At 56.3% G+C, this 12,076-nt stretch overlaps 1 protein-coding gene across 1 annotated transcript in view; it reads right to left on the bottom strand.

Moving 5' to 3' along the window:
• Window positions 1–740: 740 nt before the first annotated feature.
• Window positions 741–12,076, bottom strand: part of ACSF3 (acyl-CoA synthetase family member 3) — a 47,160-nt gene continuing 35,824 nt past the window's right edge. The window contains exons 8-10 of the mRNA XM_008491269.2: window positions 2,926–3,060; window positions 2,419–2,530; window positions 741–1,000 (exon numbers count right to left, since the gene is read on the bottom strand). Coding sequence (XP_008489491.1) covers window positions 883–1,000; window positions 2,419–2,530; window positions 2,926–3,060 — 365 coding nt within the window. The 3' untranslated portion in view covers window positions 741–882. The remainder of the gene's footprint in view (window positions 1,001–2,418; window positions 2,531–2,925; window positions 3,061–12,076) is intronic.

Here is a 12,076-nt window from a genome sequence, read left to right as displayed (position 1 = left end):
TATTAATGATCTTGTCACCAGGCTGGTGCTGGGTGCCTGGGGTTGTCGAGAATGATAGATCATTAAGAGCTTTTGCTGCTATTTATTCTCCAGTGACCTTGTCTCTCTCCATTGTTGCTTGCTTAAGAGTTATGAATGTGAGACATGATAATTTGATATTGATCTATTTGGTAAGTTAAAAAATTTACTGCAGTGTTGATGTTTCAACAAAGGATCCGCTCGGGCCCCCCCGCAGCTGCTGCTCCTGGGGATTATTTGTAGTGTTCCCAGGGTTCCATCAGCTGCTGGGGAAATTTGGGGCTCCCTGTAGGGTGGGAGCAGCATCCCTCTGCTGTGCTGCCCCTTACCCCCCAGTGCCCTGTCCCCACGCTGGGATGGGCATGGCCACCACACCTGAGGTCAAAGAGGGATGGTTCCTAAAGGAGGGGTTTATCTATCCTGGGAAGTCCACGTCCTCCAGCTGCAGTGGCCATACATGAGGTGCACACACAGTATGGTTGAGGAGGGCTGAGACCTCCCTGAAGGCTGCTGGGACCAGGTGGGGATGGGTGTGGAGGTGTTTGTAGTGCTTGTCACCTGCCTGCCACCACCTCCATGGCAGGTAGACACAGCCAGCCCTGGCATGGGGGGCAGCACTGGCACAGGACCCCCAGTTCAACCCATGCTTCACTTCTAGACCCAGGATTGCAAGGAGCTCCTGCACAAGGAGTGTCCCTGGAGCTCAAAGAGGAGACCACGTGGGATGAATCCAACTTTTATTAGACTGTTCCTGGCCCAGGCTGCTCACCCCTGCCATGGTCACCTCATCAGCCCTGGGGTACAGGGAGCCCCAAGGATGCCACGGAGGTTCTGGCCCCAGGTTCTGGCCCCCCAGGCCGTGCATTAATTTGGGTAAAAGCGCTGCAGAAGCTCCTTCTTGTTGACCTTCCCCATCTGATTCCGTGGGATCTCCTCCACCACGATCAGCTCCGTCGGGATGCTGTAGGGTGCCATGGTGTCCCTGCAAGGCAGACATCAGCCCCTTGTGCCCGTCAGCCCGGGGCTTCCAGCCCTGGCTCTCCAGCCTTTGGGTCAACACGGAACAGGCCCAGGGCTCCCTGCAGATCACTGCACCCTCCACTGGTGTCTGTGACAGTTTTCTGCGGGAGAGGGACTGGTGAGGAGCCCCTCTGCAGGACCAGGTGCCCTGGAGACACCCAGAGGCCCAGCACCTGCAGCCCTAATGACCCTGAGCAGCCCCACCTGAAGCCCACACCCACTCCCCAGGAGCCCATTTAGGCTCAGCCTTGGGCTCCCAGTTCCTCCTGAGCTGTGCTATGGGGTGCTACCTGTGTTCCCAGCAGTTTGTCCTGCAGGGACCCTTGGAGGTCTGGAGCTCTTCTCCAGCCTTGTTCTTGTCTCCTAGGACGATCCCACTCCCACACTGCAGCTCCTTTGCTATATCTGCTTTGTTCCTGCCTGAGCTCCCTGCTTGAACCCTGGACCTGGCTCACTGCTGGCTCTGCTTGAGGCTGGGGATGGTCCCCAACCTGATTCCCTTGGACTGACCACTCCTTCCAGCACCCTGTGAGTACCATGCACCCCAGCAGTACCCCAAAAATCCCCCTGAGCCCTTGGGAGGGGACATGCAGACCCTTCAGCAAGCAAGCACAGAACCACAGAATGTCAGGTTGGAAGGGGTCTCAAGGATCACCTGGTACAACAGGGGGGTTGTGATGGATCCTGGATCCCCACGTGTCCTGTGCCAGCCCAGGGGACTTGGGACCACTGGTGGCCACCTCCCTGGGTGCACACTGGTGACTTGCAGCCCCCCATGTGGGGTGGTGGTCTCCCTGGGGGAGGGAGCTGACTCCCAAGCATCATCCCTGTGCCCTTTGCAGAGTGCAGAGGGGGGGTTGTCCTGCCTGCTGCCACCCCTCTGTCACCACCCTGGGGCTGTGCCCAGCTCCTGGCACTGACTCTAACACGAGATGCCAAGTTTGCTGAGCCCTTCAGCTGCCTGTGTCCCCCCCCACCCTGCCTTGCCTGCCACCAGCACCCTCTGCCATACGGATGTCCCCAAGTGGGGATGTGGCTTTGGGGAGGGACGTGTGTCTCCTGCCAGGCAGCGTGAGAAAAAGGGCCTGAGTGATGTGAAAAATAAAGGGGAGAGACAGGGTGAGAGGGGGGAGATGGGTGGGGGAGTGCCTGGAGCTGCTGTGGGCAGGAGATGGAGCCCGGGTGGGCACCCAAGCCCTCTGGGGGGTTTGTGTCAAGGCCACCAAGGAGCAGGGACAGCTGGCTGGGGGCTGGGGTTGTCATTCTGGGCTGCTGGGGGTAAGGACAGCCACCCCTTCCCCCACCCCTCTGAGGGTGCTGCAGGCTTCGGGGTGGCTTTGTCCCCCCTGTGTCACTCCCCACCCTGGGGTGGTCTCTCACCTGGCCCAGACCTTCAGGTCCTTCACTGAGAGCATCTCCCCCTTGGACAGCTGCACGACAGCACTGACCCGCTGGCCCCACACCATGTCTGGGGGCCCAATCACAGCCACATCTGCAGAGAGAGCAGAGGCCTCATCCTGAGCCACCCCAGCAATCCAGAAATCCATTTCTGGGGTTGGAAGAGGGGCTCAGCACCCCTGGGAGATGCCAGCAGGCACAGGGAGGCAGGAGCAGCTGCCATGGGACGTTTGTGTGGGCAAACACCAGGACTGGTGTGTAGATGGGATCCAAACCTGGAGCTTTTCACCATGGGGAAGGGAGGGAGCTCTGTGCTTGGAGTCACTGAGAGTCACCCAGGGAAGAACATGATGGATGGGGTGGTGTGGAGCCAGGAGCACCACTTCCCCCTCCTGGTAATGGGGTCAGGCCTGAGCACAGACCTGATTTAATTACGGCCTCATCCCCCCAGTCAGCCGAGGGGCGTGGGGAGCAGGGGACAGCAGGGACCTGTGATGTGGGGGTGTGCCAGCAGCTGACGCTCCACCTCCAGGGCGCTGACTTTGAAGGCCCCGTTTTTGATGATGTCCACAGACGTTCGGCCCTTGATCCAATAGACCCCATCCTTGTAGGCAGCTGTGTCTCCTGCAAAGCAAAGAGGGATCCATCAGGGGCTGTCCCCTCCCTTCTCCTCTGCCCACAGGGCTGTGACACCAGTGCCATACCCTGGGATGGCACGAGCTGTGCTCCCTGTGACCTTCCTGAGCCTCTGGGTTTGGGGGTTCAGCCTTCCCCGGGTGACAGTCAGCTCCCAGGGACATGCAGAGGGGGGACAGCCACTGCTTTTCTCAGGCCCTGCAGACCTTGAGTGCAGAAGGAATGACAACGGGAGCCATGGCTGCAGGTGAAGATGTTGCCCAGCACCCTCACACATGAACCACAAGCAGGCTCTGGCTCAGCCTTTTCCCCATCATCCAGGTAAGCAAAAAGACCTTGGTTGTCCCATCTTAAGAGGATGGACCTCTTCCTGGACCTCTGCCACCACTGGGGCTGCTCAGCAATGAGCCTCCAGCCCCCTACCAAACCATGGTGGGGCTTCTCTAGCAGCTCCAGCACCATGTGTGTGCCCAACCTCAGCCATCAGTCCCTGCCCCCCCCCTGGAGCATCCCCCCCTTGCTCTGGGGACCACCAGCTGGTGACCCCGTGGTTTGTTATGGGGGCTTTCCCCCTGCTGCTAAAAACCCCCATCCTGTGTGGGATTATGTTGGGGAGATGAGACCATCCTGAGCACCATGTTGGCTCTGACCTGTCCTTCCTGAGCTGGGGGGGAGGTGTGTGGCAGGTGTGAGGGGGTAATTAGTTGCTGGGATGATTGAGGAGAGGGGTCACGTCAGCACACCCTGGCTAACTGCTTAACAAGCTGGTGCACTCTGATAGCTCCTTCAGATGATTACTCACATCCTGCTAATGGAGCCTTTGCCAACCGGGGGGAGGGGGAGGGGGGAACACCTCCTATTTCCATTTCAGAGCCTTGATGGCAGCACCAGGGGGGCCCTCAGCCCCCTCCACTCCATGTCAGCCTCCATCCTCCCCTTAATGCCACACGCTGCCAGCCTGGCCACAGCCTGCTCCTGCTGGGCCTTCCCTTGCAGCCCTCATCCTGCTGGAATGCTCCAGTGTGGAGCTGACACGGAGATGGGCAGCAGGAGGAAAGCAGCTTCCAACAGAGGTAGGAGCTCCCACAGGTGTTTGCCTTGCTCCTCATCCAGGGATGTGTTCAAAATCCAGGGAATGAGGACAGCCTGAGGTCCTGGCCCCCAGCACCCCCGTGGATGGAGCCTGGGGAGCCTTGCAGGACCTGCTGAACCTTTGGTTTGGGGGAAAAGCTGTGCAAGGAGCATGCCAAGGAGACTCTGGGATAGGTGGAGACCTGAGGACATCACTGGGTGACCCATGGAAGCACCCCCTGATGTGGGTCCTGGTTTTCTCCTTTAGAGGTCACCTCTCAGGACCCTCAGTGTCATCCCAGCAGAGGTGAGGCCACCCCATGGATCATGGAGATGAAGCCCAGGTTGGATGGGGCTTGGAGCAACCTGGGCTGAGGGGAGGTGTCCCTGGGCATGGCAAAGGGGTGGCACTGGATGAGCTTTAAGGTCCCTTCTAACCCAGAACCAGTCTGGGATTCTATGATCCTCATCCCCATCTTGTTCTCATCCTTCCCCATGCTCCTTCTGCCCACCCCAGGTTCCTGCTGGATTCCTCCCCCAGCTCAGCAGAGCTGCAGGCAGAGAAAATGAGAACCTTGAGATTTATGGGGTCAGAGCAGTGAAACACCAGAAATCAGTCCTGAAACAGGGGCTGCTCCCCAGCAGAGCTGTGTCCCTGCTCCCCTGCCACCACCCTGGGCATCTCCTCTTGCTCTGCCCAGCCAGGGAGTGATGAATTGATCCTCTATTTATCTGCCTGCTTCTTGGTGCTCTCCTGGATGTCTGGAATATTTTAATGTTTTGGAAGAGGTTTAAACTTGGACTCGCTGGGTGTTTGGCTGCTGGGGGGGGGGGCTGGAAAAGAATCCAGGGCTGGGGTGATAAATGACCTTCTGTGCCTGGTACTGCTGTGGGTGAGTGACAGGGACATGGAGAGTGAACATTCATTAAAAGGTGGCACTGGAGGCGCAGAGAGCCCCAAGATCAGGAGAGATCAGGAGCTGCTTGTTCATAGAGAGAGGAGAGGGAATGCAGAGCTGGGGCAGGGACTCTTTAAGGGTTGATAAAGACCAAAGCTGCCATGTTTGCATCTTCCTCTGGAGAACGGCCCCAGGGACAGGTCCGAGGGGTCTGTGGGACAGACCAGGAGGTTTCTCTGCCCCAAGGTCTCTTGATGGGAAAGCTGAAGGGCTCTGTGCCTGCCCACACAACCTTATCTCTCTCCTCCCAGCCAGCAAGGGATGAATTCCCACCCCTGCCTGTCCTTGGGCTGCTGGGGAGCTGGCAGCCGTGGCTGGGGTCTCCAGGAGGTGTTTCCAAAGCAAAAAGGCTCCTGGCCTTGGATCCTCTTTCCAGCCAGGGAACACTGAGCTCTGCCTGCTGGAGGGGGAACTGAGGGCTCTGTGCTGTAAAGAAACACCTGAGCTGGCAGCAGCCCCAGCTCCTGGGGACATGGGGAGTCCCCATCCTCCCTGAGGTGAGGTGGGGATGTGGTGGGGTTGGCACTGGAGCTGGTGCAGCTGGGGCCAGGCTGGCTGAGGGGTAAATCCACACCCCTACCCCTGCACAGCCACCACCCCTACCCCTGTACAGCCACCACCCCTACCCCTGTACAGCCACCACCCCTACCCCTGCACAGCCACCACCTCCATCCCTGCACAGCCACCACCTCCATCCCTGCACAGCCACCACCTCCATCCCTGCACAGCCACCACCTTCATCCATCCCTGCACAGCCATTGCAGGAGAGGGACAGCAGCCCCCTCCTTGCCCCTCACCCTCCAGCCCCACTCCTCCCCCCGTGCTCCTCACACAGGTCCCAGCCCTGCTGGCAGTGCTGTTCTTATCACTGTTATTGTGAGCTCTGTAATGTGCCCCCTGTCTCTTCCTTTCCATCTCTTCTCTCCCGAGAGCTGAGCAGCAGGGTCTTGCTGTCACTTCCCAGGCTGACAGGAGGGAGCTGCAGGGGACTTCAGGACACTCCCATTACCCTCTGCCCCCCACCATCTGCTACCACTCACTGGCTGCCCAGCAAAGCTCTCGCTGCCTCCCAGCCCAGGGGGTGGTTCCTGGGCCAGGGAGAGGAGTTCAAAGGATGCTGGTGTTTGCTTAGTGACTCCCTCTCCTCCTCTTCCACCCCACGCTGCTTTTAAGTGCTAAGAGGATTATTTCCAGGCAAGGGCTGTGCCTGTCTCCCACCCGTGTGGGTCCCTGTGGCTGGGGGTTCATAACCCCCAGAGCCATCCCTGCTGCTGGGCTCCTGCCCATCCCCAAAGGCATTTTCTGCTCAGTTACACAGCTCAGACATCAGGAAGAAATTCTTTGGTGTGAGGGTGCTGAGGCCCTGGTTGCCCCCAGAAGCTGTGGCTGCCCCATCCCTAGAGGTGTTGGGAGGTTGGATGGGGCTTGGAGCACCCTGGGCTGGGGAGGTGTTGGGGCTGGGTGATGGTTAAGATCCTTTCTAACCCAAATCATTCCAGGATTCCAGTCCCTGACACCCACTCCCCATCCCTCCCAGACAAAGCAGGCAGGGGCAGGAGCAGGAGCCCAGGTGGTAGCAGGGTCCCTGTGCTGCACACAGCTGATGTGGCCAGGCCAGGGATGATGTTTCCCTGACAGCAGCCATCACTGCTACCTTTGGATTGGGTTCAAGCTGCTCGGTGGGCATCTGTTCCCTGCAATGGTAAAGGCTCTGCTGAGCTGCATACTGAGCAGGCTCCTGCCCTGGGCAGGGGGCTGCACTTTGCTGGAGTTACAATTATTATTTTTTTTTAAATATATCTATCTCAGAATCCTGGAATGGCTTGGGTTGGAAGGGACCTTAAAGATCATCTCATTCCAGTGCCATGGGCAGGGACACCTCCCACCAGCACAGGTTGCTCCAAGCCCCTTCCAGCCTGGCCTGTTAAATGTATTTATTTAGTTTTATGTATGGGTATATATGGACACAACTTTATAGAGACACGGCAAAGGTTAGCAGTTTGAAACTAAAAGAGCAGCTTCAGGCTACACAGAAGGATGATATTTTTTACACTGAGAGTGCTGAGACCCTGGCCCAGGTTGCCCCAGAGAGGTGGTAGATGCCCCATCCCTGGAAACATCCAAGGTGTCAGGTTGGATGAGGCTTAGAGCAACCTGATCTAGTGAAACACATTCCCTGCTCTTTAAAGGTCCCTTCCCACCAAAACCAGTATAAGATTCTATTTGTATATATAAATAGATTCCATTTTTATATAAATATATATAGAGATTTCTCAGCAGGGACCACAGAAGACCACAGCATGGCAAGAACCACACCAGGAATCATCAGGTGCTGAGTGAAAGGTAAAAGACCTTTTCCAGGTTCCCCTTTGCTTTTAAAATCAGCCTTTTGGGGTAAAATGTCTCTTTAAGGACAGGTTGTCTGTAACTGCTGGGCTGGAGATGCAAACCTTGCCCAAAGGAACACGAAGCAGACAGGCAATGGAGAACCTCATTCCAAGCTCAAATCCCATTGATTTCTGCAATCAGGTCCTTCAAGTTGCCAAATTCTTGTGGCAAAGATGAAAGGGCTGAGAGAGACCTCCCAGCACCCAGCACGGAGCCTGAGCTGCTTTCCCAGGACCTGCTGAACCTCTTTGCTCCCAAGAGCAGAGCAGAGCAAACCCTCCCTGGAGCTCCTGTGCCAACACCCTGACCCATGGGGCAGCTTGTTCCTGGCAAACACTGCAGCACCTCTACATCAAAGGTGCCAGCAGCAAAGCTTTGAACCAACTGTTGACCAAGAGAACACTTGGGCTGAAGAAATGAAATGCTGAGGAGCTTGGAGAGGCTCTGGGTGAGCAGAAGTGGAAAAAAAAAATGAGATTGCTCAGGTAAATCATGAGGGAACAGTGACTTCAGCCTGGCCTAGATGCAGAGCCAAGACTGCCAAGGATCTGCTGGAAAAACCCAAGGAATGGTGAGTGTTGTCCTCCCACTCTGCCCTTGGGAGCTCCTGATGGAAGGTTCTTGCTGCCCACAGGGGCTGGAGCTGCTCATTCAACCCTTTCCTGGCTGCTGGAATGACTTTTCCAGGTTTCAGAAGTGCCTGCAGCAAACCAGCAAGGTGAGGAGCCCAGGGATCCACCCGAGGTGACCTTCCTGCTCTGCTGGCCAAGCTTCTGGCACCTGCAGCAAGGTGTTCCAGGTGCCCATCACCCATCCCATGCCTGAGCCCTTCCACACCTTTCAAGCTTCCCTGCTCAGTGTCTCCCTGCTCTCCTAAACCCATGGGAATATTTTGTCTGTAGGTAAGGCAGGCCCAGTGGGACCAGGAAGGTGGAGAACGTGGCACAGCAGTGACATTCCTGCAAGGAGGGGAATGGTTTCCCCATCCCTCTTGGCACCTGCCCCAAGCCCAAAGTTCCCCCAAACCTTTCCTCCCACGAGGGGTTCCTGCAGCTGAGAAAAAGCCCCAGGAGGAGATGTGGGGTGCACAACCATTTTTCAGGCCATCTGTAGGAATGAGATCTGTGCTTCTGGAGCCCAGCCCCCAGCCTGGCTGGGCAGAGGGCTGTGAGGCTGTGTGAGAGGGACAGAAACCCAGCCCTCCCCTGCTCCCTGCCCTGAAAACTGCATCAAAAGATCCCCCATCTGCTCTCACACATCACACACTTCACTCCAGTTTATTAGCTGGAATAAATCATAAATATTTCATTATACATCAACGCTGCTCTGCTGGGGGAAGGCACAATCCATCACCCCGACCCGCGCCACGCAATCAGATTTCCAGTCTATTAAACAAGATTGATACAGTCTGCTGGGATGGACATGGGGGGGGGATTTATTTATGGAGCCTGGGGGGAGGGAGGGCACCCAACACCTGGTCCCACCTGGGAGATGCTCCCCTGAGCCTCACAACACCAGCTGAGAAGATGCTGCAGCAAAGAAAGGCTCAGGAGGAACCTGGAAGGACCCAGGTCTGGGTGCAGGACCCCAAGGTCCTGGGTGAGGAATGGGGGGCTGGAGGGCATGGCTGGGTGGGCAGAACCCCACTTTGGTGGCTGTCACACTTCCCAGGCCACTGAGGCAGAGCAAGATGTCAACACCATTGCAGCTTTCTGCCCACCTGAGATCTGGAGGTAATTTAATGGCTTGGGAGAAAGGAAATAAATCTCTGAGAAGGGGACTGCTGTTTGTTTATGTCCCGTGCCATGAACATCACCAGGAGCAGCAGTAGCAGCAGGTGTGTATGTGCAAGCACCATTTATTTACATAATAAAATTGCCAAGGAGATTTGTAGCTCAGGGGCAGCCTCCCCTCTCCAGGCAGGGGCTCAGCTCCCATTAGCAGTGGTGGCAGGGGACAGACCCTCCCCGTGGCCTCCTGGCTGCTCTGCAGGGCTGCAGACAGCTCTGGGGGGTTCCTCTCCCCCCAGCTGGGTCAGGAGGTGGGAATTGCATCATAGCTTCCAGCTGCCTGGAGAGAAGGGGGTTAAGCAAGTGATTCCCTGCTCTCAGAACTTCTCCAGAGAGCCCTGGTGCATCCAGCAGGAAGGAAAAAGGAGCAGAAGAAAAGAAAGAACCCCAAAACCAACCACAACCCAGCCTGTGATGAGTTCCTGTTGTGCAGAGCATGGGGCAACCTGGTCTGTCCTGCCCAGCTGAGCCAGGCTGGCAGAGAGGGCAAAGCCCAGCTGGGAGGTAAGGATGGGAAGCACTGGGAAACCTCTCCTGTCATGGGGGAAAAGCATCACCCACCACATCCACCCCAAACCATCTCCCACCCCCTGCAAGACCAAGCAGACAGCAAATCCAAATCCCCATCTCCCTGCTCTTGTTTCTGGGATTGCTGCACTTGCTCCAGTCTTGTCTTGGGCTGGCCTCAGACCCTCTTCCAAAACAGCCAAAGTCCTGGGCACCAGCTCTCAGCCAGCAGAGGAAAGCACCAAATGAATTAGCTGAAAATCAGACTCTGGCAGCACCTTGGCTCCTGCCTGCCCTTGGCACAAATGCCACCCTTGGTTTCTGGGAGCACTAAGCATGGCCAGGAACCTCTCCAACCCTTCAGCACATCCCAGACCTGAAGGACAAGCAGCAGGTGAAGTTTCCCCAGTGGAACTCAGCAGACAAACCAGCCCAACCTCTGAGTGTCCCTGGCAGACAGGCAGCCACAGCTTTGCAGGTTCCCTCCTCATGAGCAAGAACTCCTGGGTGACTGATGTGACAGGGACAGGCAAAGGGAACCCCCCTGCTCACAGCCAGAAGGGTTTGCCCAGAGGACAAGCCAGCAAAGAAAACAGGTAGGTACAAATGAAAGAGATGTTTGGTTGTTGGGAGGGAGGGGGTTGTGTGATAATTTTTTTTCACATTAACATTTAAATATTCCTAACAATCCCTGCAGAAACCAAGATGAAAAAGGCAGCTCCAAGACTAACACGTAAGTAAATGCTCCAAGGTGTGGCAGCCCAGCTGGACACGGGTGTCACTCAGCTGGCAAAACTCTGAAGACACCTCTGGTGCTAAGGAAAACCTCAGCCTGACCCCCCCTGCATTGGCTCCTGCCCTCTGCAGAACTGCTGAGGGATCACTGACACCTCCACTGCCTCCTCTTTCCCTGTCCCAGTCTTGGGTGAGATGAATTAGGAGGCGAAAAAGAGACAAGGATTGGGAGGCTGTTGAACTACAGAGGTAGCAGGGAATCTGGGGGATGAGATCTGCCTTCAATTGTTTGCTTAAACATCCAGGAGCCCCCACTTGTGCTTACAGTGTTACACCATTAGCTGTAAGCAAATATCTTCTCCTTTCTCTCTGAGAGAAACCCAGAGGGATGAGATTTGGTGAGAGTGATGGCATCCTCAGGGACATGGGTTAGGAGTCAGCTTATGGTGCTGGTCAGGTGTTGGACTGGATGAGCTTGGAGGTCTCTTCCAACCTAAACCATTCAGTGATTCTGTAATCTGATTTTTGGGCTTTTTTGCTACGGATGGGGCTTGGAGCAGCCTGGGCTGGTGGGAGGGGTCTCTGCCTGCTGAAGGGGCTTTCCAAAGCCCCCTGGTCATGGTGCAACCATAGCATAGCCACAGCAAACACAGCCCCCAAACCATGAGCATGGGGCAGTGGAGCCCCCTGGGGCTCTGCTCCAGCTGTACTCACAGCAACCCAGAGCCTGTGATGGGACAAGAGTCCTGTCCTCTGCAGGAGATCTCACTCAGCTGGTTTGATACTGACCTTGTGAAAAACTCTGGGGGGGGTTTTAACTCTGCACTGGAGGAGAGATGCTACTTATACAGCAGTGAGCAGCCACTTGAAAGCAAACCTTGCCACTGACCCAACAGCCCCTGCCAAGCACGAGCAGAGGGATGATTGTTCATCCCAGCCCCTTACCACATCCTGAGCTCAATCCTCCACTTCCCCTCTGAACCCACTTGCAGTCCCCTCACTACATCTCCTGACAGGCTTGCAGAGCTCAGCTTGACAGCTCCACAACACAGCCCAGCTGGAGCTGCTTGTGTTAATCCCTGGGCTGGGATGTGATACCTGACTCTTGGCACTCAGAGTCTGCAGGAGCCCCTCTCCAGCACACTCTTCCCTGGGGCTGCAAGAGCAGAGCTGCCCAGAAACCTGAGACCCAGAGGGAAGAGCCTGCATTTTGCTGTCTGCAGTTGTTCCCCACCACTGCAGGTTGGACTCCGACGTTCTCAAACAGGTAAAGGGTTGGGGTCCAAGATGTTTGATACAAGGGGAGCAGTGCTTTGTAGGGAGTAGGGAGCTCTGTGCCAAAAGCTACTCTCATTTACAGCCAGGAAACTCCCCAGTCACTTGCTGAGCTGCAGGAAACACCTGTAAGCAGGCAAGGGGCTTCATCTCCTTGTGTCCTGGTCACCCCAGGACTTCCAGCCACTGGGCAAACCTGGCAATGTTGTCTCCTCAAGGAGAAAAGTTAAACCCTGAGGCAGGAAAAGTGAATTCCTGTGTTAGAGAAGTGCAGGAGAG

The sequence above is a fragment of the Calypte anna genome, chromosome 11, assembly GCF_003957555.1.
Source record: "Calypte anna isolate BGI_N300 chromosome 11, bCalAnn1_v1.p, whole genome shotgun sequence".
In the NCBI taxonomy this organism is placed as follows: Eukaryota; Metazoa; Chordata; class Aves; order Apodiformes; family Trochilidae; genus Calypte; species Calypte anna.
Note: the sequence above shows the minus strand (reverse complement) of the source record. Positions and strands in the feature narration are given on the sequence as shown.